Source organism: Lathamus discolor, chromosome 10, assembly GCF_037157495.1.
Source record: "Lathamus discolor isolate bLatDis1 chromosome 10, bLatDis1.hap1, whole genome shotgun sequence".
In the NCBI taxonomy this organism is placed as follows: Eukaryota; Metazoa; Chordata; class Aves; order Psittaciformes; family Psittacidae; genus Lathamus; species Lathamus discolor.
The window spans coordinates 10,107,917-10,133,080 of NC_088893.1; the positions used below are offsets into that span (position 1 = coordinate 10,107,917).

General features: G+C 46.6%; 1 protein-coding gene across 4 annotated transcripts in view; it reads left to right on the forward strand.

Moving 5' to 3' along the window:
- CSNK1A1 (casein kinase 1 alpha 1) overlaps positions 1–15,662 on the forward strand; it is a 35,266-nt gene extending 19,604 nt beyond the window's left edge. For 2 of the 4 annotated variants that reach the window (XM_065691075.1, XM_065691079.1), the window contains 6 exons: positions 2,157–2,296; positions 5,474–5,552; positions 6,552–6,626; positions 7,908–8,014; positions 8,841–8,989; positions 14,145–15,662. In XM_065691075.1, coding sequence (XP_065547147.1) covers positions 2,157–2,296; positions 5,474–5,552; positions 6,552–6,626; positions 7,908–8,014; positions 8,841–8,989; positions 14,145–14,152 — 558 coding nt within the window. In that variant the 3' untranslated portion in view covers positions 14,153–15,662. Of the gene's footprint in view, positions 1–2,156; positions 2,297–5,473; positions 5,553–6,551; positions 6,627–7,907; positions 8,015–8,840; positions 8,995–14,144 lie in introns of those variants that run through there. The other 2 variants (XM_065691077.1, XM_065691076.1) reach the window with 2 other exon arrangements.
- The last annotated feature ends 9,502 nt before the right edge of the window (positions 15,663–25,164 follow it).

Here is a 25,164-nt window from a genome sequence, read left to right on the forward strand (position 1 = left end):
AGTGTAAAACAGGTCTGCGTTGCTGAATTGATTCCTCTCTTCTTAGGGGTTCTACCCATACCTCTTGAGAGAATTTGGGGTTCCCTTGTTCAGGTCTAATATTGAGAGCTTGTAGATGCTAGGGAAGAGGCAGAGCATCATTTTTAAGTTGTTTGAAGAAAGTGGTCTTACCATTACTGTGCTAAACAGGGCTGGACACCAGTTATTTGTCTATGAGGCACACTTCCAGTGTTAACTATTTTGATTCGTGAACTGTATCTCTTCATGCGATTAAATGCAAGATCACCAGGATGACAGAAAGCACATGAAGGCTTTGACTTGTTTAAAGAGTTTGTAGCTAAATATGCAGTGAAAGTATTCGACTGATGTGCATTTGGTTTTCCATTCTCAAGTCACAGTATTTTGCTTAAAATAAGGGGCAGAGGCCCTGCAAAAGTAATTGGTGCAAACCGTGCATCAGAGGCTGTCATTGGGTTAGAAAGCCTTAATCAGAAAATAAGGGATTGCATTTGAGCTCAGCCTTTGCTTCTAGGAAAGTTGCATTTGCAGTATAGTAATTGCATAGGAGCTTTGTACTGTCTACATTAGGAGTTCAGTATCAACCTAGTTTATTGCTTGGTAGCTGGAGAACATATCCATCCATGCTCACTAAGTAACTGACTCTAATGTCTTTGCACTGACACAGCTACCAAGACCCCCAGTTTACTGAACTGTCTGACCAGTATAGTTGATATAAAAACTTGGATTTATGTGCTCTTGCTCTGAGCATTCTGGGCTTTCAGGGCGACCTTCACCAAAACAGCAAATGTGCTTTGTGGCTGCGTATAAATCATGGCAAGACTTCAATTCAAGGTTTTCTGCTCTGACATTGGTAGTTTAAGAGGGTTTTAGCTTTGCTTCTCTTGTTGAGACTATTATAGTTAGAAAATCTTTAACCAGAATTCTAGGATGTGCCTTACATGCAATTCAGAAGCTTTCAGTCTTTCAGTGTCTTTGATACACCTCGTGTCGCTTTATAATTCAGTGTTTCAATGTGCCAGAGTGACCCTTTGTTCCAGTTTTGGATGCAGGTGTACCTTCATATCAATCTCCAGTACTTGTTTGCATTTAAAGCTGCCTCTTCTGTTCTGGAATCACCTTTAAGATGATTAGGTTTTTATTGGGAATTTCTTGACCTTTTTGTTATCTTTCCATCCAGCCTTCCACCACCCCTTACTTTCTCAGTATTCATTAATCTGTAGGAGTTGTCATTCCTGATCTTGTAGCGTTAATCCAGTGTTGGAACTGGGATCTCAGCCTGATGATTTGTAGTTACAAGACTGATAGCTAGAATTTGAAGTGTTCCTGACATATTTCTGCCTCAGGTTTTTTTGCCTAGTCCTGAAATCTTGTCACAAGAAGGTACAGTCTGCATTAACCTTCGTACGTAGGCTGGCTGTTACACACTAATAACAACACGCACTCAGTTGTTGTTAAATATCAAACCATTGGGCAAGCTTGGTTATTAGAGACTAAAATTGGATTCCAGATACTAGGCTGTAGCTTCCTGCCTGTATTAATATTATCAGCAAGTGCGTCATGCTGCTGTGATAGTGTTCTGGTAGTCTTAAAATGAGCGTATGATTGAAAGCAAGATGTCTTGTTTGCTGTTGAAGGTTTTGGCCTTATGCTCTGCAGAATGGCCAGTGCTCTTTGAAACCTGGAGAAGAATACAGGATGTGCATTCATTGCATTAAGCTGCTGAGCTGCCATTAACTCTCTGTATGTGTAAACTGCTGTAGCGTGAATGGGGTTTTGTGAAGTGTGCTTTTGCACATACTAGTTTCCTTCCTAAACTGTGCACTGTAGTTATTGAGCTAATGTGATACAAATTACAATAGCGACTTCAAATAGTTGCAGGTCTGAGATACAGATGCAGAGTAGCACAGTCTAACCTATCCCACTGGACTGAGAAAAAGCTTGAACTAATTCACTATGAAGTTGTTTTAACTGGCTAGTTAAAGCTAGTTGTGACACTGCACTGTTACTTTGCTTCCTCTGTAACTGTAGGCTGTTACATTGTGTGGATGTCTTAAAATGTAACTAAGGCCTAGTGAAAGAGGTTGGGGATTCCTTGCGTTGTATAGGAATATAATCTATTTTCATTTTTCTTTAAGTTATTCCTTATTGACTTTGGTTTGGCCAAAAAGTACCGGGACAACAGGACAAGGCAACACATACCATACAGAGAAGACAAAAATCTCACTGGCACAGCTCGATATGCCAGTATCAATGCACATCTTGGCATTGAGCAGAGGTGAGTTCAAGGATATTACTGCTGTGCTTTTGAAGGCTGTAAGATGATCGTATTTGTAAGCTTCTGAAGTGTCTGAACTAATGTTATATGAAGAAGTATATGTATCCCTTTGCAAGTGCTTTTCTTTTTGGCTGCCTGTGTAAGGGTAGGGCAAAAAAAAATCCAAGCATCTGATTCTCTTATTGAAGAGACTTAGAAGTCTTGAAGGCATGAGGTGGATGCTCTGCATACAGTTTTCCTTTTTATTAAAGGATAAGCTATACTTTCATGTGGATCTGTCAGAGGACCTTCACAAATAAAGAGGCGTACTTTCCTGGCTGTGTTGGTATCTGTTGATGCCACTGCTGATTGGCTTGAGATGCAGCTCTGTAGCCAGGAGTATTCTAAAGCTGGTGTTTGTGTTCTGCTTTTTCACTGTCCTTTCAACTGTGGTTTGTCCTTTTGCCTGCAAGCAAGACTTAAAGATCTTCTACTTCACTCACATTATATTTTGGTTTCTGGTATACGCAATCACAGTGGCTCTGTATGTGTGTGTATACACACACGTATATATATATTTATATGCTTGAGCTTTGCTTAATCAACAACACGCTTTAATCATCTGGATCAAAAGCATATTGCTATTTAAGTGTCCTAGCAGCAGTGCATTGGAGATAACAATTCAGGTTGATTGGAAGTATAGTTAGGTACTCTTAAGACACGAAGTGATGCCTTTCTTCCTTACCTATATGCCTAGATATTGTATAAGTGTAATAGTGTGGCTCTGTCACATGATGCTGAGGTCACTTAGACATAGTTAAAGCTGCTGTGAATGTCTCTGCTTCTGTCCTTCAGTTTAATCAATATGAGAATGACTGAATTTCTAGTGGTCAGCTTCAACAGAACATGTGACTTAACAAATACATGGTGCTTTTAAAATGCTTCATGTTTCATTTTTTGCTTTAATTTCCTTAAGTTTCCTTAAGTGGTTTTTTTTATTATCTGTCAGTATAATTATTTAAGCCTGTTTGACATGGGACGAGTAAGGTCATTTCTGAGGTCAGTACATTGCATAGAACCTAAGCTGTTCTTGTAAGGGAATAGCTGTGTAAAGGGGAGGAGCTGCAAAGGATGATGCTTTTGAATTTAGTTGGAGGTCTTGTACCATCTCTGCTGGTACTGGGAGTTCTAACATGTAGCTTGGTGCATATTAAGAGCCATTAAATTGTCTAGATGAAGTCAGTGGTGAGGCAAACAAATAATATATTCCTGTAATAAAGAGAAACCAGTCCTGAAGCTTATGGCAGAATATTTCAGCTGTTACTGCTGTGCTTGGACTGCTACAGAACATGTTTTCCTGTTCGCAAGGAGCTGTTTACAATGTTATCCGTGTTCTGGTTTAGTGATGGAGTGTTGTCCTGAAAATCACTTCATATGCTCCAGTGTAATATGTCCATTACAGATTTACAGAACTAAATGTTTCCTACTACAAAATAATGAAATTAAACATTAAAGCAATGAACTGAATGGGGGATGGAAACTATTAATCCCTTTATTGCTTCTGAATTTACCACTGCCTTCTTGGAAAATGTAATTTTATATTATGACCCCATACTGGTTCACTGAATCCCGTTGATGATTAAAATCTGCAATTCTAACAGAATTAGCAAGTTTTGCAGGCTGGAGCTTGTAGTCTTGGTATCGTTTTTCATCCCTCTGTTTTCGGCTGTGGCTTCGTGTTTCAGCTGAGATGACCTCAGAGCTAGCTGCTGTCAAGAGGAGAGAACCAGTCTTTTATTTTGCTTCACCCCTGGGAACAGCCAGTGGTGAACTGGTTTAGGGAGCCAAGCTGGTTTTCTTCTGGGATAGCTGAACTGGATCCCCAAAGGGTTAGAGAACTGGAACATGAGTTGAGGGGGTGACAGGCTGGCCATTCTCGTGATTGGTAGTGCCTGTATTGGGTTGGCTATAACATAAAGCATTGCCTACAATTTCTTTCCTCTCATACCAGGATCTGGAGATAGATCTGACAGGGTTCTTGCAGGTTGTTTCCACTTAAAAGCTGCTTTACCCTCATGCACTCCTGTAGTACTGTTTGTAACACTGTTCTCAGCCTTTTGTGCCCTTGTGCAGATAGTGTGTTCAATTTCCTGCCACCATTTAAATGCTTTTCTTGTAGATGTGCCTGGGTGGCAAAGCAGCAGCAATATGTGTCCAGCTCTTTTGATAAGAGGGCTGGGTGGAGAAAGACCAGTTGTTTTTGTGTCCCTTCTTAAATAGATAACAGCTGCAGAGGGGCAGTCAGAGGAAAAACCTGATTCTACCACAGCCGGGAAGAGGCAGCTTTGCCAAGAGGAAAAAAGACCATGGAGCATTTTTTCCACTTCAGTGAACTGTACTAGGCCTAGTAACCTTCAAAGCCATGTAGCTCAGTAGATGGTGTTCATGTGGCTGAAGCATGGATGTGGAGCCTGTGCAGTACAGAAAACATTTGAAGCTTTTTAGATGAGTTTGCATGCAAATTCTCAGTGAGGTCCATGGGTGGAAATCTTTAAGTGCCTTGAAACAGACTTCTTGTGGGAAGAAAACAGAGGCTCTTCTCATATGGGTGCATGCACCTTTCTAAATTCTGTTTGTCTTAGAAGTCACAAAGACAATTCAGGGTGTTTTAACAGAGTGGAGAAAGAAAGCATTTATGCCCTTTTGGAGCTGGATGTTCGGTATTGGTCCCAGATTGAGGCAAGGTTCAGGGAAAAAGTTAATGAAGTTAAAGCTAATACCATGTATTTTGTACAATGCATTCTGTGGTTCCTGCAGGTAAACTTGAGCTTCTATCCAAGCTGTTTAATTAAATGGGAAAGATGTTTAATGTTTCATTCTTATTTTCCCAAGTTTTTTGTTTCCCAAATTATTCTAATGTAACTACAGATGGAAACTTACCACACACAGTACCTACTGACTGTTCCTTACTTGGAAAATGAATAGGAGCACTTCTTGCTTGTGAAGACTTGCATGCCTGCCAGTGGAATCCTGAACACCTAGATGTCTTAGCTGTGTTAGAGACCTTCCTTTGCACCAAAGCTTAGGTTTTATTCCTTAATTATTCTCTCTTTAAATAAAAAGTAATACTTGCACTATTTGGAATCAAGTGTGAAATGTCCAATTGTGTAAATTGGTGTTTTCTTCCTCTTTCTCCAGTCGTCGGGATGACATGGAGTCTCTAGGCTATGTATTGATGTACTTCAACAGAACCAGTCTGCCTTGGCAAGGATTAAAGGTATGTTAAGTTGCCTTCCCCTCCCTCCACACCCTCCTTTCCTCTTCTTTTTCATGTTTGGGTATGGTGCTTTCCTCTGGTGCTCTGGAGAGGTCATTTTATATAATATTAAGCTTCAGTTACACAAAGTGGCTTTTCCCAAGGCCATGATATTTATAGAATATAGAAGAAAGGGTCTTTCTGCTTCTCGTGCAGCAGGCAAAATGTGTATTGTTTGACTGTCTTGTAAGCTATTGTTCAGCATAAGTTTTCGTCATCTTTGCAAATTATTATTGTCCTGTTTAGGCTGAGGCCCTTGGGAAGCAGAAAATTACATTGTTAGTGGAGAGCATGGAAATAATCTCTTGCGTAGGAAGTTTAGCTTTAGTGATACCTTCAGTCCAGTTTATGGCACAACTGTAGCTGCAACAGAATTACTTTGAGTGGTTTTCATGTATGGTTGCCAACTAAAAGCATGGCAAATATTTCTGTTCTCTGGACTTCAGTGATTTGTTTTCATGTTTTAATTATTACTCTTCCTCCATGTAAGACTTGTGTAACTCAGATGGTGTTGCAGCTGCAGGGTCTCTGTACAGGCAAGCTGCTTGTGTAACACTGGAACTCTTCAGCTGCAAATGAATGTAATGGCTGCTTGCTCTAACATGCAGGCAGCCCTTGAATGGGGTGCTGAGTGGGAATTAATAGAACTTTGGCAAATGGAAATGTAAGTCTGGTCTGTTTAATGGACAAAAGCAGCAGCTAGAACTACACGAGCTGTGCCATGTGATGGAGGCATTAGACTGCGACAAATGGTATTAAACTGTGTCCAAATCTTAATACCAGATTGACCTTCATTCTCTCTGCAGTAAGTGTGTGGGACTTGGAGATTTCACAAAATGCTTATGGTTGACCAAAGGATTTTTGTCTCTGGTTTTTTGTTTGGTGGGGTTTTTTTGCTACTGTCCTTGTTAATCCATTGTTGCACAATATCTCTCATATGGTGACCTGCATGTTCCACAGGCTGCAACAAAGAAGCAAAAGTATGAAAAGATTAGTGAAAAGAAAATGTCCACTCCTGTTGAGGTTTTGTGTAAGGTAAGAGTTTCCAAATGATGTCAGACTGTGAAGTGGAACATCTTTGCTTTCTTTAGACAGGGGGAGGGTGGTGGTTTTGGTGTGTAGTTTTTAACTAGAGCCAATGTATTAGGTATTTTCACACGGTATTTGCTGCTGAATAATACTTCTCTGGCAGTCATGGTTGCCTTGTTTGGCCACCCAGCAAGACTGTGAATGTGTGTAACAGGGCAGGCAATTGTTGCTGTTTCTTGGCATTGTTCATGCCACTATCATTCCAGTTCTTGGTGCCTGTCAGCTGTGCAAGCTCTCCAGCTCTCTTGGGTGAGGCTTGCTCATTTCTTAAGTTTCTACAGTGAAAGCTCTACATGTGCCCTCTTGGATAAAAAGCAAACCAAGATAGAGCTGTATAGCTTGCCTATATACACTTCTGCTTCTTCAAGATTGTTCATATTGTGTTCTTTATTTCCAATCATAACTCTGACCCCAAACGACCTTTAGAGCCAGAACGTTTTTCCAGAGCTGCCACAGTTCAAGAGAAATCTGAAGACCCAAAGTATACTTTTGGGTCTTGAACTGTGGCAGCCATTTACTTGTTAGCAAAGGTCCTTGAGAACATGTGGTAGTCTTTGCACATAGAACAGCAGCAGCAATGATTGCACTTTCTAGTCATGCACACTTATATACCCTTACAGTCTGACAGCATCTTTCAGAGTGCTGAACTGTTATATTCCATTTTCTTTCTTGCAGTACAGCACTGTGCTGTATGCTATTACCTGTTTACATGTTGGCTTTAGTATAGCATTAAATGTACAGATACGTAAAGCAGAGGATCTTTGAAGGAGATTTCCATGGTTCAAGTCTTCACACTTACTAGTAGTAACTGACCTTGCTTCTAGTATGCTGAAGTAGATTGTAAAGGAAACAAGGAATGGAATCTTTTAAGAGACAGTCACTAATTTCAGAGACCTAGTTAATGAGAACTAGTTTTAACTAGGATGAATGAAGTGCTTTAAATACGTTGTGTTAAGGGTTTTGATGGTAGAGAACTTGTGATTGTGAAACATGCATCAGGTAACAATTCTAGGGAAGGCATGTGTACTGGGGACTTGCTGATCAAATCCACTTTCTGAAATACAGTATAAATGAATAACTAGAGGCTCAGTGGAATTTACACTTACGAATCTTCAACCAGTTATTATCTGCCATTATAGACAGAAATACAGCTTTTTGCCTTTATTACAGGGTTGTTAGAAGCTTTTTGCTGCAAGCTGTGGCTTGATTAACACTATTGATTTACAGGGATTCCCTGCAGAATTTGCCATGTATCTGAACTACTGTCGTGGCCTGCGCTTTGAAGAGGCACCAGATTACATGTATCTGAGGCAATTATTCCGTATTCTTTTCAGGTCAGTCTCAAAGTGGAAAAGTACAGGAATGCTGTCAATGCTTTACCAGTTGTTAACTGCTGTTTGGGATTTGCACTGCAGAAAGCTGCCTCGTGTGTGTGAGGGGTAGGGAGTTCTTCTGGGACTTATTTTCATTTCAGAGTTCAAAAAGCTATTGAGCAATATTTTTAGATCCTTTAAATATTAAACATGAAGGCAAGGATTCTCTTGGTTTTGTGTTGCAGAAACTGACCACTAATGCTAGAGGGTTGAGCCCATGCTTCAAGTTCTGTTGCAGGTAGCTTTAAAAATGGACTCAATAGATGGGTTTGAAACTTTGTGTTTGGAGATTGGTGATGGGACTAACAGTGGTGCTCAAAGGATGAATTTCAGTGGAGGGGAATAGTGCTGTTTGGCTGAGCTTTTTAGAGAAACCAGAACATAAACTCAACCTTGTAGAGTGAACAGCATCTGTCAAAAAAAAGAGCTGGTACTGATATCCCAAGGATCTCACTCCAGGTTTCTGGAACCCAAAGTAATCTTTATTCCATCATCTTGCAGTCCTTAAAACTGTGTATTAAAAGATAGAAAAGCTGAGTGCCTCAGTGCAGGCAAATAGGTAAGCTGGGTTGTGAGGAAATAATGCTGTTACAAATGCAGACTTTCGTGTAAGCAGTGATGAAAACACTGCTCGATGGTATTTGGGCTTGCTTCAGGAATCTTTTTAAGTTACAAAAGCCTTTAAGCTTACAAAAAGAGTTAACCTGTAGTTCCAGGGTTTCAGCAAAGGATTGGTATTAGCAGTAAGGAAGCTGTGATGTGTTAAAGTATTTCACTCTCTTTCTAGGACCTTGAACCACCAATATGACTACACATTCGACTGGACAATGTTAAAGCAGAAAGCAGCACAGCAGGCAGCCTCTTCCAGTGGGCAGGGGCAGCAGGCCCAAACCCCCACAGGCAAGCAAACTGACAAATCCAAGAGTAACATGAAAGGTTAGTAGCCAAGAACCAAGTGACGTTACAGGAAAAAAAAATTACACTAATTTGGACAATGTTGGCAATTTAAGTGTTAGATCAAGGAGGTGGTTAAAAAAAACATATTTGGCTGTTAATTGGAGAAAAACCAAACAAACCAAAACCAAAAGACGTCCTTGGAGAATTTGACTACTAACTTTATACCAAAATGTCCTTGTTCTTCATATCATTTCTTCTGGGGATGTTGGGTCATTTTAACCACTGCATCTTTTGCTCCCGCATTAACCACTTTCCAAAAACAAGAAACTGACTTGGTGTTGGGAATGTGACATCTTTATTTTATATATATATATACACATATATATATTTATATATATATAAATATATAATACAATCCAAAATCCTAGACCTAACACTTCTCCAAAGGTAAATCTCATTAACTAGACAAGGATCTAGTGACTTTGGGTTCTACTCTGTTCCAGCTGGTGTAGTGCTGTGGGTTTGCATCTGTTCTGTATACCTCAAACATTGGAAACAGAAAATTGTGAATGATCTGGCTTCCTCCAGTGGGTTTACATTGAGACATTTGGTCCAGAGTTAAAGGAGAGGACCAGTGAGCTCAAAATGCCTTGCCTAAACCAAGGAGTAACCCTGAGCTGATGGGGATTGCCAAATCACAATTTTCTGAAGTGTCTGGATACACCTGGGTGGGCTTCAGGTTTCTTGACTATTTTTAATGTTTCCAGGTTATGGTTTCAAAGGGAAATGTTGTGAGATGTTCAAGGTGTAATTGTGTAAGAATTGAAAACTGAGTTCTGAGAAGGCAGATATGAATTACTTGATTTATTGTTTGGGGTTTTTTTACACATTCTCTCTAGAAGTGCTTTTTTTGTTATGTATATCTCCCAGCGTTAAGTCTCTTAGGTTGCTAGAATGAAACTGCTACAGCTAGTGACTACTGCAGGCAGCCTGGTAATAAAACTGATTCCTCAAGATGAGCTGTGGATAAAACTGAAGCTAATAAGGTTGTTCAAGTAAGAATAGAGAAGCTAGGCTTAAATTATGTACTGGGGTATTGCTAGTACTTGCTGCTCTTCAGTACATTCTTGCTAACTATCACTTTTATATGTATAAAACAATATATGAAGCTAACCTGGCAGACTTGAAAGTCTGAGAAATGCACAAGTGTTTACAATAATTCAGAACATTGGTATTAATGTATTGTGGCTGCGTTCAAACATTATCAGGTGACTTTAGTCAAAATAGCTATCCAAAAATACAACACTTCATCCAGAAAAATGCATCCAGAAAAATGCTGGTCTTCCTAAGACTCCATCTGAAATGATTTCTTGAAGAAAAATTTCCATAGGATACCATTAAAATGTCAGGTTCTTTGTAGCATTGAAAGTCCGACCTGTTCTGCAGGAGCCAACTGGTGTTACAACATTGAGGGCCATAAACCAGTTCCCTCAGCCGAAACCCCAGTGCATACAGAACCAGTGATTAAGCACCCAGGCTTCCTGAACTTCAGCCCCCAGTGCTGAACCCAGCCCTGTGTCAGGGTGTGGAGAGGCTGGTGGTTAGAGCAGGAGGAAATCATCTGAGCAACAGTGCACTCTTTGCAACAGCTGGTGCTCAAAGTGAAGCTCTTACAGGAGGTGATGATCTGTAAATGGGCAGTGCCCTGAAAAGCAGGTTGTATGCACTTAAAATATTGCCTTGCTGGTGAGGTATCCTGAGGATTAAGGTGCTTTTCTCCTGGCTCACTTTTCAACTGCTATACCTTAAGTGAAGAAAAGGTCATTATAATGATTATCTGCCTCCACCTTGTAGTGATGATTTAGTGTGAGAGTGCAAAGTGGCAGCTGACTGACAAGCATGAGTACAGGGAAGCTGTCTTGCTGTTGAACCTTACAGACCATTTCTGTTTCTTGACACGTTCCTTACCAATTGTTCTTTGATAATAAAGCCATAGCTATAGCTACAGAGAAGGTGCTGCTGGTCTAGCAGAATTTCATTGACGCTTGCATGGAGTAACAGCCTTTGGAGGAATGACTCCCTCCTCTTTCCTCCCCATGATGAAGAAAAGGCTTGTGACCTTTGGATTGATCAAGCTGTAATGTCAGCAGAGTGTTAACGTTGTGCTTGTCCAACATCTGAAGACTTCCCCAGGTCCTAAAATAGTTATCTTGGTCTCTTCATCCAAGTAAAGATTCCAGATTTCTAAAATCCTACATGCCTTTATGTGGGGAATATTGCTTGTTAATGAAGCTTTTCTGAAACCAGCTAAGCTCAAGCAGGAGACTGTATGAGTTGCTGAGTGTGTAGAAGTTGCTGTCACATCGAAGACTAATGAAATACCTGGCAATTTTTTTTTCCCCAGAGTTCAGTTAAATTCTTACGTAGCTGCTGTAGCAAAGCCTATGCTGAAGTGGCTTAAAAGGCTTCGTGGTATCAAATTATATCCCTCTGGTAACCACATCCAGTTTAACAAGAGTACTGGAAATAGCAATGCACAGATGCATTTATTGGTTAAATCCTCACAGGATACCGTATAAAGTGCAAGTACTATTGAAAGCATGCACCTGGGGATGGTGGTGAAATGTGAATTCTTTCAAGTACAGAGACTTCTGTGACTTTGAGTGCTTGAACAATGTGCTCATTTATCAACATTCCTGTCTCGGATCCATATTAAACCATCTCACTGAGTTCTGTAGGCTGTTCAGGCTGAATATTCTGTGTGGTTCCAGGGCAGCCTGTCCCGTCAGTGGCCTTTTCTTTCCCCTCCCTGTCCCTCTCTGGAACTGTGTGCTGTGCCTTTTGTAACAGCAAGGTCAGCTGGTTTTGAACCTGGGAGATGTGAACAGAGTGAGCTGTTCTGCTGACACAGGGAAGTTCAGCTCTTGATCTCTTGACAGTGCAGTGGTTCAGGTGTGATTTGTAGCAACGCTTACAGTCAGCTTCCCTCGGTCATAAAACTGACTCAAGCAGTCAAACTCTGGGATAAAGCCTGTCAGTTCCATTTGCAAGAAATGTTTTAATTCCCTTCAATGTTGAGTTCTGTAAGTCTGTCAGCAGCCCCATTAGCCCCGTTAGCTTGTGATCGTGGCAGTATTTCTCAGAATGGACTATTAGTTCACTTCTTGAGATTTAGCCAGTTGACAACCAAATACTTCTGTTTGCAGGTATTAGAGAAAAAGGTTGAACACCTCTTAAGTAGAGAAGCTTCTTGGAGTACAGCAGTATAGTTACTTTACCCTTGCTGATCAGATCTGCAGCTATGGTAATAATAAAGCAATCTTGGTATCTCTCACATAGCATAGAGGTTGAGGTTTTGGGTATTACCCCAGGGGGACAAGGAGTGATCAATGTGCAGACTCAAGCTGGTCTTGTATATAGCAAACATTTGTTAGAGAGGTGCTGGCATAAACTCCTCAGCATGTTCTTCATATTGGCAAAGTCTTGTGTGCTACATGAATGAGTCAACATCTCACTTGAACAGCTGTGGCTGTGCGGTGTTTGGGAACATCTCTGTGTAGTCTTAATAGGACTTGCAAGGGATGTTGTGGGTTGAATCCAGTTCCCTATAGTGCTCCATAGTCGGACATTCTCTTGCCTATAATACCTTGGATTTGAGGTACTCTAACAGCAGCAAGTCATTTGTTAGCAAATCCTTTGTCCTCAGGTTCAGGATCCTGCTTTCATTTGAAAGGTCCAGCCTTCTGAGGCAGGGAGTTTCCACGCTGGGAGCGCATTCCTCCTTTGTTGACTTAGTTTTGGCTGCTTTGATGGAGAAAGTGCTTCAAATGATGAATCAGAGTTCATGGCTGAGCACCCTATATGGAAAAACAGTGTAACTTTCAGTTGTACGCATCAAGTGAGGGTTATGGACAACTTTATGCCAGTGGAACTAGGGAATCACTGAGTTTTCTGTGAGAATTTGCACTCAAGTGGGAATGGCTGTCCTAGTTCTGGTGCAGGAGTTTTATTTTTAATTGCTAGTGCCGGATAAAGAGAATTGTCCTTCAGTGCATAAAGTCTCAGTTCAAACAAAGCTATTGAATCTCTTCTAAATTACCTGTAGCCTATTTTGGAAGACTTAAAGCTGTCTTCTGGGTACTGTCCAGATACGTTTTTTGATTGAATGTGAGGCTGTGTTTAAGACTTGTTTGCACTTGCTTCTCTCTGGATGACAGCACAAGCTATAGCTGAGGTCAGCTTTGTATTTCACTGAAGAGATTGCTGTTGCTAAAGCTCAGAGCTGTTGCTCAGATGAATTCATCCATCACCAGAACACTGTGCCTTTGGAGGGCATCCAGAACGGAAACTTGCTTAGCAAAGTCATCTTTGCTTGAGGCTCCTTTTACCTCTTTAAAGCACAGTGCTACTACCTGAGTAGTAGAAATGAGTACATAAGCAGTCACATGAAGACTGGCTTAGCTTGCAGTAACTGGTTCTTGGAGATGTGTGTATGTATTCCTTTACTCTCCCTTTTCCACAATGTCTTGAATTTGTCATTTGGAGTACTGACTGTTGAAAGGATTGTTCCTGACACCCCATCTCCCCTGTCACATGAGCTGTTTCACTTGTCCTTCCAAGGACAGAAGGTATATTGGGTTCCTAGTCACTGACAAAGGTTCACACTTCTGGTTGCCCAGAGCGTCGTACATGTGAGCTTGTAGCTAACACCAGTTACTGTAAGGTAAGTTATTCCTGTTCCTTTTCCTTGTGTCTGTGTGACACTGCTGTACTGCTTCTCTGAAAAGCACCACTGCAATCAGATGACAGTTTGACATTCAAGGATATAAACATGAGACACTGCAGACAAGTAGAAAACAATCCTATGAAATTACATCCTGCTTCCTAGTGGCACTAACACATCTTGTTTTCAAACTGTTGGTCTGAATTCCTATTTGAGGAATGTGGCATCCAGCTGGTACATAAATCTCTTCTTCAGTGTGGTAGTAGGTGTGAGCGAGAGGTGTGTGTTTGAGCTGAAGGGCGGTGGCAAATGCTGGTTAGCTTTGGAAACGGATACCAGGAACTCTGCCGTTCTGAGACAGCAGCATTTTCCCCTTTGAATGACCATAACTGATGCTTAATTCTCCTACTGTGAAGGCTGTTTCTTGTTTCCATCCCATATCAGTAAGTTGCCCTTGTGTTTATCTTGCAGGTTTCTGAGCATGGCGAGGATGGGACAAAGCAGAGCAGATCGGAGCAGGACTTGTCACTCCCCAAATCCTAGAAATTTTAGTTCATACGTACACTTGCCAGTGGCTGTGGGCAACCATTTACTTGGTGTAAAGAACTTACTATCAGTATAAACTGGCTCTGGGCAGTGTCAGTGATGCTGCACTTTGAGTTGTAGCAGCTGTAATTGTGAATATTACTGAGATAGTGAAACATGGTGTCCAGTTTTCTATTGCATTTTTTTCAAGTGGAAAAGTTGACTAATGGTTGACACACAAGTGGAGAAAATTGTGCATATGCCAATTTTTGTTACCTTTTTACTTTGAACTACACTGCTTATGAGATCTCATTGTTTTGGAAGAATGGCATGAACAGTCTTCGGCAACAGTTGTGATAATTGTAAATGCTCACAATTGTGCACTCTTTTCTGGTTATTCCTCCCTGGGTTTTGAAAGTTGTACACTTAAAACATTCTTAAAGTTGTTGGCTTCTATGTGCAACATACCAAGCCAGCTGACATGGTAGTAACCAAAGATTCCAGTTTTTAAGCGTATGAAAGACTCTGCCTGCTTACCTGTGCTAGAAATAACAGCATCTAAAGTGAAGACTTAAGAGAAACTTAGCGACTACTAGATAATCTTTAGGACTCTGCATTAACTCTATAATGTTCTTGGTATAAAAGGAAAAACAGCATATTTGTCACGAAATTTAGTTAACATCTTACAACTGAACCTGTATGTAAGTTGCTTAGATAAATGTAATCACTGTAAACATCTATATGATCTGGGATTTTGTTTTTATTTTGAAGCGGGAGCTTTTTTTGTTTACAAGTTCATTAAAAACTAAAAACTGTTTTCTGTAAGGAAATGAGGTTTTTTAATTTGCCTTGTTAATTCAGTTGAAGAAATCTGCATTACCCTGTTTTTAAACCAAGTTGCAAGGCCATTTGTTAAGCAAAAGACGTCCTATTTCTTTCTAAATCATTTTAGATTTAGTGTTGTAACTCTTCCTCGTTTTGTTTTTAAATAAATTTTGTATTTTTTCCTTCAGGGGGAAGGGGCAGTCTTGCATTTTTATAACTTGTTGGTTGAGACCAGCCCTCTGTACTAAAGATTGGAGCTTTTTAAACCAAAATGGCATCTTTTGCAGACCCGGCACGGGCAGCCCCCCACCAAGCGCTGCCATGTCCCGCACCGGCTGGACTGACCTGGGATTGCTGATTTTAAGCAAACAAATTTGGATGGAGTATTTGGATGGTTTTAAACCAAGGCATTTTCTTTCAAGTTCTTGTGAAGTGGATATGACCAGATTTACTCTTGTTCTCGGGGACAGCCTTGCACCATGCAGAGTTCACATTGGTTACTGCCCCAGGCTGTCTTCCTTCTCACTCCTATTCTAGCCCAGCTGAAAGAAAGAAATACTTTTATTGCTGGTAATTCTTTAACAGTGTAATTTATTCCTTTATAGCATGTCAGAATAAATTAAAAAAAATGTCTGAAAATGCTGCCAGATGCCTATTGTGTAAATGTTGTTTGTATGTTAGCTTTTTAGACAGTTTCCATGCATGTAGCAGAGTTCCTGCTCACAACTCATCTTTTTACTGTTTGAAAAGGTCTTTCCTTTTGAAAACCATTTCTCGAAGATCACAACACTTACACTGTGCACCCTCTGCCCTCATGGAGGGGTTACCTGGATCAAGGCCGTGTTCCTGTGCGGTCACTATGCATACTCTCCTTACAAGAAGGATCTGCCCTGAGAAGATGTTAAACTTTAGGTGGAGAACATTGTGTGCTAATAAACATTTGTATAGATAATCCGGGAGTACAGGGCAGCAAAAAGTCTGCTGGGCTTCAGAGATAGCGGTGCACATTTGGAAACCTCTTCTGAGTCAGAGCAGTCTCTCTCTGGTACCTGGAAGGTGGAAGAAGCTCGTTCTGGCTAGGATGTTCTTCCAGACCCAAGTATTGCCCTATGCGAATAAGGATGCTTTACAAACAATGCCTCATATGAAAACTGGTATGTTTCTAAGAACTGGTATCTAGAATACTGTTATGTCCTTATATATGATTTCTACTGTCAAGGCAATGCCTCTGACAACATACATTGGTGGAAGGGGAAGAAGCATCAACGAAATGCCTTCTTGACAGCTGTTTTCAGAGTGGCTGCTCGGAATTGTTTTAGCACCACTTTTCTTGCTTTGACATGAAATATTTGAAAGTTGGAGGGAATGATTTGGTTTCAGGAGAAGAAATTATTTCCTCTGTCCATTAAATTTGCTCATGACTTTGAGGAGGGTTGTCAAACTTCAGAAACAAAACTGCCCTTGATAAGCACTGTAAGTAAGAGCAGTTCATGTGCTTGGAGTGTCAAAATGCGTTTGTTTGTAGTTGTTACAACTGCAAGCCTTGTCCTATGGAGGGGCAAGGAGTCCAGTTAGTCTTTCAGATGTGGTGTTCAATAGAGTTTACTCCTGCGCAGAGGTGTGAGCTTGAACTGTCAGCCTTGTTGTGCTGCTTTACAGAAAGCCAGCCTGCAGCAGGCATGTGAGCAGTGCACGAGATGGCAACCTTCCTTAAAGAGATGCTGTGATACTGAACACTCATTTGCTGTGTAATCAATTTGGTTTGTAACAAAGACTTCCAACTGAAAGCATTAAAAACTATGTGGACCTTGACTTCTGGCTGCAGCTTTGCAAAGGGTTTGTGTTGGGAGGTTTCTTCTTATCTGCTGTCCTGATGCAAAGTCAGAAACTTCTGCAAGCAATTCCAGGCCCTTCACAAGTAATTATCATTATAACAGAGGCTGTAAAGGGCAAGAGCTACAACCTGGTGCTCTCTGGAAAGTGCTGGAATTCAGGTAATGACATTAGGCTGTGACAACAGGTTCTTAGTCATTTTACTAAGCTGTGTACAGGGTTTCAAAGCAATTTGTTAACCTCCTTATAACAACTCTTGAGGGGCGTTCTAAGGCCACCTTGCAAAAGGATTGCTTAATTTGGATTGTGAAGAGCTCCTATGTGCAGTGTACCGGTTCATTAGTTTTAACCTATTTAAGATGTTCCTTGTTAAAAGCAATTGAAAACCTTTTCTCCCATAAAAGGCTGTGAAAGAAGGACAGATTTCTGTAGGTATCACTTGTTGGTGACATTACTAATGTTCCTCTCTCTGCCTTGCCCCTGTTCTGTGTGGTGATGGGCACTGGGACTAAGTGATGAATTCAAGCCCTGGCTGTGTTGAGAGCAGTCGGGCTGAAGGCTGGGTGTTTCTGGTAGGTGTGTCAAGTCTGTCCAGTGTGCGCTACTGTAATTCTGTTTCTGCTGACTCCTGTTGAATTCCATCTGTGTGGGGTTCTTTTTCAAGGTTGCGTGTCCTGCTGCTGTGTTGTTCTGCCTGTTCTCTCATTTGGCTCTTTCAGGTGTGTTGCTTACAACTTGCAGGGACTTGCATGTGCTTTGTGTGCCGTGCCTTTCCTACATGAGCTGCAGCAGAGGTGAAGGCCCCTGAGCTGTGCTGCTCTGATCATGACATTGTGCTCTATGCCTCCCTGCAGTACCTTCCAGCTGGATTTCTTCTGTGATCCCAGGCTGGCTTTTTTTGCATCAGGCTCTAATTTCTCTTGACAGCATTTTCCGATTTAGATTTGTTGCTTAGCTGGCTCCATCAGCCCCATCTGCTCCTTAATTGCAGTGAAATCATCATGATATCATATCAGCTTGATGTCATAATGCAAGTTCAGGAGCATGGCAGGCTCCAGGCTAAAAGGAATAGTGGCCTGGGAGGAAGAGCTGTCTGCTCTGAGCACTAATGCCTCTGGAAACATGAGGCGAGGGATGACACAGAGGAAGTGCCCACCCTCCTAATAGGGCCTGAGTGGAAGGGCTGCGTTCGTGGCGTGTTCTAATGTGGAAATGGCTCTTTAATGTAATCCCAGGGCTAATCAGGAAAGGGGGAGGGTGGTACCAGGCCTGCATGCAAAGAGCTGGGGTGGACTGTGGTGCTAGAGCATGAGGACAGGCGCTGTTTTCAGCTGCATTAACAAAGCTTTTGAGAATAGAGCCAGGAGTATTGTCCTTCACCATGGGGAAATGCGCTGTGCTAAGGGAGGGCTCTGACCGTGTTTGTAAAGCAGCTGCAGTGTGCTCAGCTGCTGCGCAAAGCTCAGGACTAAAGGTGTGAAATCTTTTAGATTAAGATGCTAACTTGACTTTCTGCATTGTGTGAGATGTTTGTAGATGTGACTGTTGCAAATGCTGCATTCAGGTAGCTGGAAGTCAGAAGGCGCTAAGGAGTATTCTCACAAAGTGATTAGAGAACAGCTTGGCATTTTGGTACCAGGGTCTGCTTCAGAAGTACCTGAGCACACTCGGCTCTAACTGTTCTGCTTGCCTTCTCCAGGAGCATTTTGTCCTGTTGATAATGTGGATAATTTTTGTGAACACAGCTGGTCTGAACTCCATGTCCTTTCCGAGTTGAAGGATAGCATCAATATGCTGCTCTGTGCACTCCCTGTGTCTCAGAGAGCCAGCTCCTGGTTCCCTGTTCTCACCACCTGTGAAATAACAGCCTTACGCTGCTTTTCAGGTGATGGACTTGGAACTTCTTTGTGAGTGCAAGCAATTCTAGATCATCAGAAGAGCCTGAAGGAGTGTCCATGCTGTCGTACAGGCTGTGAGCTTCCCTTGCTGCACCCAGAGCCCCTGCGCGCAATGATGACCCTGGGCCTTGCCTTTTACAGCGCTGTAAAGGCACAGGGCAGGTGTCTGGTGACTGCAGGGGTGGGGTGGTGGTACCTGCGTGACTCACTGCTTCCTGCCACCTCCCGGTCCTCCACAACAGGGGCACAGCGAGCAAAGGGGCCAAGGTACGAGGAAGGGAGGAGGCAGAGTCCCTCCCTTGTTGCTGTGGCACATACAAAGCAGCGCTCTGGGACTTTCCCAAGTGAGACCATCGGGTGTGTGTAACTGAGAACCCCGCGATTAGAGGCTGGTGTCTTGGCACCGCTCACCCTTCTGTCTGTGTCTGGCTCGCCCTCGCTGCTGCATGTGCTGCTCATGGGGTTTGTACACCAACTGGTAACTCTGCTTCTTGGCAGTGTGGGTAATTGAAAGGTCCTTGAGCCCAGCTCTGCATGACTAAAAGGGCTGAAGTTTCACCACTGCTGCTGGCCCCAGGACCAGCTTGGGGCTTGCGGCTGGGTTCTAAAGCAGGTTCTTGCTGCTGGACCAAGCTGACCAGCCTCTGTGGATGGGATTTGCCAGATCTTCATCTGGTGACAGCTATAGGTAGGGCTTTGCCCAGATCAGGCAGACAGGAGCAAGGAACCATTTGCCTGCCTTGGTGGACAGGCAGGTACATTCAGGCAGTGCAGGCCAAGAGCAGAGAAGTAAAGCTAGAGACTGGTTTCAGTGCTTTGAGCTGAGAAGAATCACTTGGGCAGCAAACAGATTGGTTCTTGCGTGCTGAAGGCCTTCCCTGGCATAGCTCAGCTTGTGCACAGCTTATTCCTCCTTCTCAGTGGCTGCTGGTGCTGGGCCAGGACTGTTTGCACCAGACCCATCCAGGCTGGGGTTACTGGAGCACCTGTAGTGTTTGCACAGTGGAGCTTGTGTTCATGTTCCTGGGGGCTGGCACTTGCATTATGCCAGTCGGACCTGGGGTAACTCCTCCTGCATGGCACTGCTCGAACAGCAGCTATGGCCAGAATCCCCCGCTGACTCACATCCTGGAAGCGCCCGGCTTCCTTCCCAAGACCCTTTCTTCTGGGGGCCGAAAGGCGAGGAGCCCATCTGCGGCCATTCTCCCCTTGGGCTGCCCAGGGAGCATTAACTGATGGCTTTTATTAGCTGGGCTGGTGCTGCGCTGCTGAGGAGCACCAATAAACCCTGTTTGCACTGCACGCCCGGCGTGGGCAGGTGCTGCTGTGCTAACGCCGAGTGACGCGGCCCTGCCGAGCTCCCGCTGTTAACAGATCCCACAGCCAGATTAAGGGCAGAATTCACCACACAGTGACCTCCCGCTCATCAACAGCTCTTCACACTGCACCTTTGCCCTTCCCATACCTGCTGGGGAGGGCTCGCAAGTGGGATATGAGCTGAGTGCTGCCAGCGGCTTCCCAGGAGGCAAAGGATGGGCTTGGGAGCTTGATGCTGATTGGAAGTGGCTTGTTTTTTGCTTCCCGACATGCAAACAGCTTGTGGGGTCTGTGCTGCTCTGCTCAGCCTTTCCTAGTGAAAGACTGCTGCGTTTGTCTGCGCTCTGCTCCCGTTCCTGCCCTGAAGCGTCCCACAGGGCTGCAGTCCGGGGTAGCTGTGTGAGCAGACGCCATCAGTGGCTGTGGAGGATGGAATCACTGCACTGGCCAGACCGGCTCAGCTGGGCAGCTCTTCCTGAGTTGGCTTTTCCAAGGAGGGAGCTGAACAGCCGTGTGCTGAGCCTCCGGGGGCCGGCCAGCCCCATGCAGAGGGTTCCGGAGCTGCAGCATTGCTGTCTATCAAACACGGAGTTCACAGCAGCTTCCCTGTAATCTCTAGGAAGAAGTTTAAATGCAAGACACTGGAGCAAGCAGGGCACAGACAAGCCTATTGCAGGCTGGTTCTCCCGAGGCATGACATGGGGGCTTGTGTGGAGCATGGTGGCAAGCCTGCGAGGTTCTATCACATGTGGGGCTGCCATGCTGGCAGGCTGTGCTCTGGAGGGTAATGGGAGAAGAAATCGATGCTGGGAGCAATCCTGCTGCTCTAAATAGCTTGCCAGCTGCTGGTGTTTGTTAGTGTGGCTGAGCTGTGGGAATGTGGGGTACTCGGGATCAGTGCTGCAAGGGGAGCTTTGTGGGATCGGAAGGAATCCCAAAGCCCAGGGAATGCTTTCCAGGGAAGAAGTGCTTGTGCCCGAATCCTATCTCTAGCAGGGCAGGGCAGCCTCCTGTGTGCATCCACGGCTGCTTTTAGTCCCACTGTGGTAATGGAGAGCCAGCGCTCAAGTCCTGCTCTCAGCCTCTCTGCCAGCACCCTGGGGACTTAAAGGCTGAACCAGCTCCACGTCAGTTCCCGAGAGCTCTCCGGCTGCCCTGGGGCTGACTGCGTGCGGCCTGAGGGTGCCGCCGGTCTGCAGACCTGTGCGTCTGCTCTGCAGTGTGCTCCATAGCACTGGGCCAGCCCAGGGCTCGGGCACATCCTCACCCTGCTCCCCTCTGCCCCGCTGGGTCCTCACTGCCTGGGAGCATCTGCAGAGATGGCCCATGGTAGTGCTGCAGCAGCTCTGCCTGCTCCCAGCCTGCCTGGCTCCATCCCAGGGGATGGGAGTGCTGGGCATGGCCTCTGCAGGGCTTGTCCTGCTGTCCTTGAGCCTGCCGCTGCCAGCAGCCTCGTTGGGAAAAGCCCTGATGCTGCTAAAACCCCATGGATGAATTAGGTGAACACGAAGCAGCTGAAGCCTTAAGATCACCCTTGTGCCCGCTTGCCGGGGCTGTGCCCCAGGAGGGACGGTTGCTGGGGGACCTGACACACATCTTTCTCTCCAAGAAAAACGTTTTCTGCAGCACTCTTGAGTGCAGGGGGGTTGGTGCTGTACTTGCTCCAAGAGCCCCTAGAGCAGACACGTGTGTTCTGCAGCACAAGCAGAGCTGGGGCAGAGCTCCCTCCTTTCTGGGTCTGCAGGATCAGCCATGTCTGCCATCTGGGGCACAGGCAGTGTCTGTGGTGCTTTGCACACGGGTTCAAAACGCAGTATTGAAAGAGCCTGGTTTATAGGTGCTGGGTAACGCAGCTCAGCCTGGCTGCCCTCTCCAACCCACCCGCCACGGTCCTGCGTCCCCACCGTCCAGCCTGAGAAATAGCACTGCTTTTCCCTCAGATGGGGCGAGAATAACGTGCTCGTTGCTTCAGCTTGCATCAGGAGGAGCGTGGTAAATCCCTAGCGTCTAGTCTGGCTTTGCCTGATAGCTGGAGTCTGGAGGTGTTGCTGATGCAAAGCAGAGCACAGCGTGGGAAGTGCTTTGGCTTAAAATGTGTGAGCTGGCACCCAGTCTCTTCCCTGCAGAGAGGCCTCAGGTACCGTGTCCGCTCCTGCGGGGCTGGTCCCGGCTTTCCCAGGCTCCGGAGCGGGAGGGGAGGCTGCCAGCCTGGGCAGTGCCGTCTCTAGGAGCAGATACACGCGCGGGACTTGCAGGTCCTGTTAGATAAGCACCTCTGTCACCCGGCCGGCTGGGCAGGCCCAACGCCTACCCCTCAAAGCTGCCACGGAGCTGAAACGCCGCTCCCGCTGCCGGCAGCGTTTCACCAGACGAATGCGTTCTCCGGCTCTTCCACCCACCAGGGAATGTCTGCGCTGCTCCCACCTCCCGGCTGAGAGCATCACCGTGGCCTCGGGAGCGGAGCTGAGACCCAACCTCCCGCTGCCCCTGCATCCCGTCCCTGGTCCCTCCACCTCCCTTGGAGCTGGCTGAGCAGGGATGTCCTCTTGCTGGTGGGCTCAGGAGGGAGGCTGCAGCGTCAGGTTGTTTCCAGCTATAAAAACCCTTAGGGCATTTTCTCTCAAAGCTCTGAACTGGCTCCCCTGCCCTATGCAAATCTGGAGCTCACGGGCTCAGCCTGGTTTGTGCCATGGCACCCCTAAGCAGCTGGCTCCAGCTTCTTCATCCCACTTAGCCCAGATTTCCCTCTAAATTAGGTCACTCATTAATTGAGGGCAAGTACAAAGTTGCTCTGTTTCTCCAGTTCTCCTCGGCTGGACAGACCCACGTCAGGAGCTGCGCGACCTGGGGCAAGGCTGAGTGATGAAATGCTCCTTGGCTGCTGCAGCGGCTCTGGCTGGAGCCTCCAGCCCCAGGACTCTGGTCGCTGGTGCGTGGAGCCGGGGAGGGCAGGTTGGGGCCGACTCCCAACAGTCTGTGAACGCCCAACCCTTGCTGGTCTGCAGGAGGAAGATCGTAAAAGCAGAGCCTGGGTTGTGGCTGTTGGGAGGTAGGGAGGAACCCGGCTCTGGCAGAGCGGGGCTCTGTGTACCCCATGGCACAGGGGGAGCAAGTGCTGTGCGTGTTCCTGCCCTCGCAACTGCTGGGCACAGGGATGCTGGTGCTGGTGCTGGGTGATGAGGGGTGCAGACCCCAGCAAGGACTCTGTGCTGGGAGAGGGGACTGAGCTTTGTTCTTCACATTCGTTGTGGGCTGTTGTCGTGGTGCTGTGCAGAGCCCGCTGCTGCTCAGCTGAAAGGGGGTTCAGGGACAGCCCGCAGGGCTCATCCTGGCAGCTCCTGCCCTGCACAGGCTCATACTCCCAGCCTCCATATGTGTGTGTTTAGCTTTCCCTGCCCATTTCCATGCAGATTAATGCAGATGGAAGGAGCCAGCTGCAGCCCTTGTTCAAGCTCCATAGTCCACCTGGGACCACAGCTGGCTTGCGGCTATAGGACCTTTCCCTGCCCAGGCAGGGGTCTACTGTAGCAGGACAAGCCATAGCTCAGGGTCCTGCCAGCCTGGCTATGGCATTACCCTGCACCTGGATGGTCTAGAGTGGGCAAAGCACAGCAGCATAGCCCCAGGGTAGGGGTTAATGTGCCTCAGCACCCCGTGCTTGGGCTGCTTCCCTAGAGGAGGAGGCGAGGTAGAACCAGAGCCCGGCCCGTAGCGCTGAGGTTGAGGTGCTCCTTGGGTCAAACCTGGCTCTCAGCATCCCACGGGCGATCCCGGCGAGCGGAGCAGGGCAGTCCCAGCCGGCCCTGTGGGACCGCCCGTGCAGCGAGCCGGGCACGGTCTCTGCTCCCGGGGCGGATCAAAGCCAGCCCTCATCCCGTGCCCGGGGCCCGCGGGCAGGAGGGACCGGCGGTGGGAGCCCGCCCCGTTGGCAACGTCCTGGCGCTGCCGCGGCGCTCCCTGGGCGCGTTCGGCTCCGCAGGGGCAGCGGGGCAGGGCGAGCCGGCCCGGCCTGGTGCGGAGCCGCGCGGAGCAGGTCTGGAGCTGCCGCGCCGGGCCCTGCCGACGGAGGGGCTCTGGCAGCGCCGCCGGGCTGGGTGTGCGCGCCGCGCTGCGCCCTGGTGCCGCGGGCACGGGCTGGGCACCGGCGGCTCCGAGCCATGGGCTGTGCTGCGTGGGTCCCACCGACACCCCCGTGCTGCCCGCACCGTGAGCAGGGTACCTGGGGCGCGGAGGTGCGGGGTTGGGCAGCGCCCTGCCTGCCCGTGCTTTGCTCAACCAGGCCAGGGCCGCTGAGCTCCTGCGTGCCGGGTTTGGCAGCCTCGCAGGGCTCAGGCACCAACACGACCCGGTGCTGACTCAGCAGGGCGGGTGGCTGCGAGCCCAAGCTGGGAGCCAGGGCACCCGTGGGTGCTGGGCGAGCTGAACCCTTCAGCAGGCACAGACACCCGCATCCCCAGCCCTGTGCACGGGCTGGAGCCGTCCCCGTGCTGGCGTCCTCCTGCGCGACTCCTGCACGCCCGGGCTCCCATGGGGCCCCGCCTGCCCCCTCCTGCTCCCTCTCCGGCTTCCTGCACGCATTAATCCCATCCTGCTGCAGCAGCCGGAGCAGCTCAGCCGGCGTGGCTGAGCCCCGGCCGGGCAGGGCTGGGGGTGCAGGCACTGCTCCGGAGCTGGGGACCCTGCGGTGCTGTGAGACCCCAGGGCCGGGGGGGACAGTGCTGCCCGCATCCCTGCTTCCAGCACAGCGCCGGGGGGCTCAGCAGTGTGGCCCCGGGGGGCTGCTCGCAAGAGGTGGTGGACGTGGGGCAGGGGAATGTGCCGTGAAGGGCCCATGGAAGGGCTGTGCGGGGCAGGCAGGAGCAGGGGTGCATGCAGGGCCCCTGGGGACGCGGTTGGGCTCTGCTGCTCATCTGCCTCTCACTGTGTGCGTGAGTGAGTGCATGTTCACACGCCCTCGCCTCATCACAGCCCTGCTGAGCTCTTCAAACCCTGCACATGCACAAAGCCCTAATCCCGGGAGCCTTGCCCAGCGCGGGGATGTCCTGCCCTCGCCAGGAAACAAACCAGGATACTCCACACCTCCCTGGGGCTAT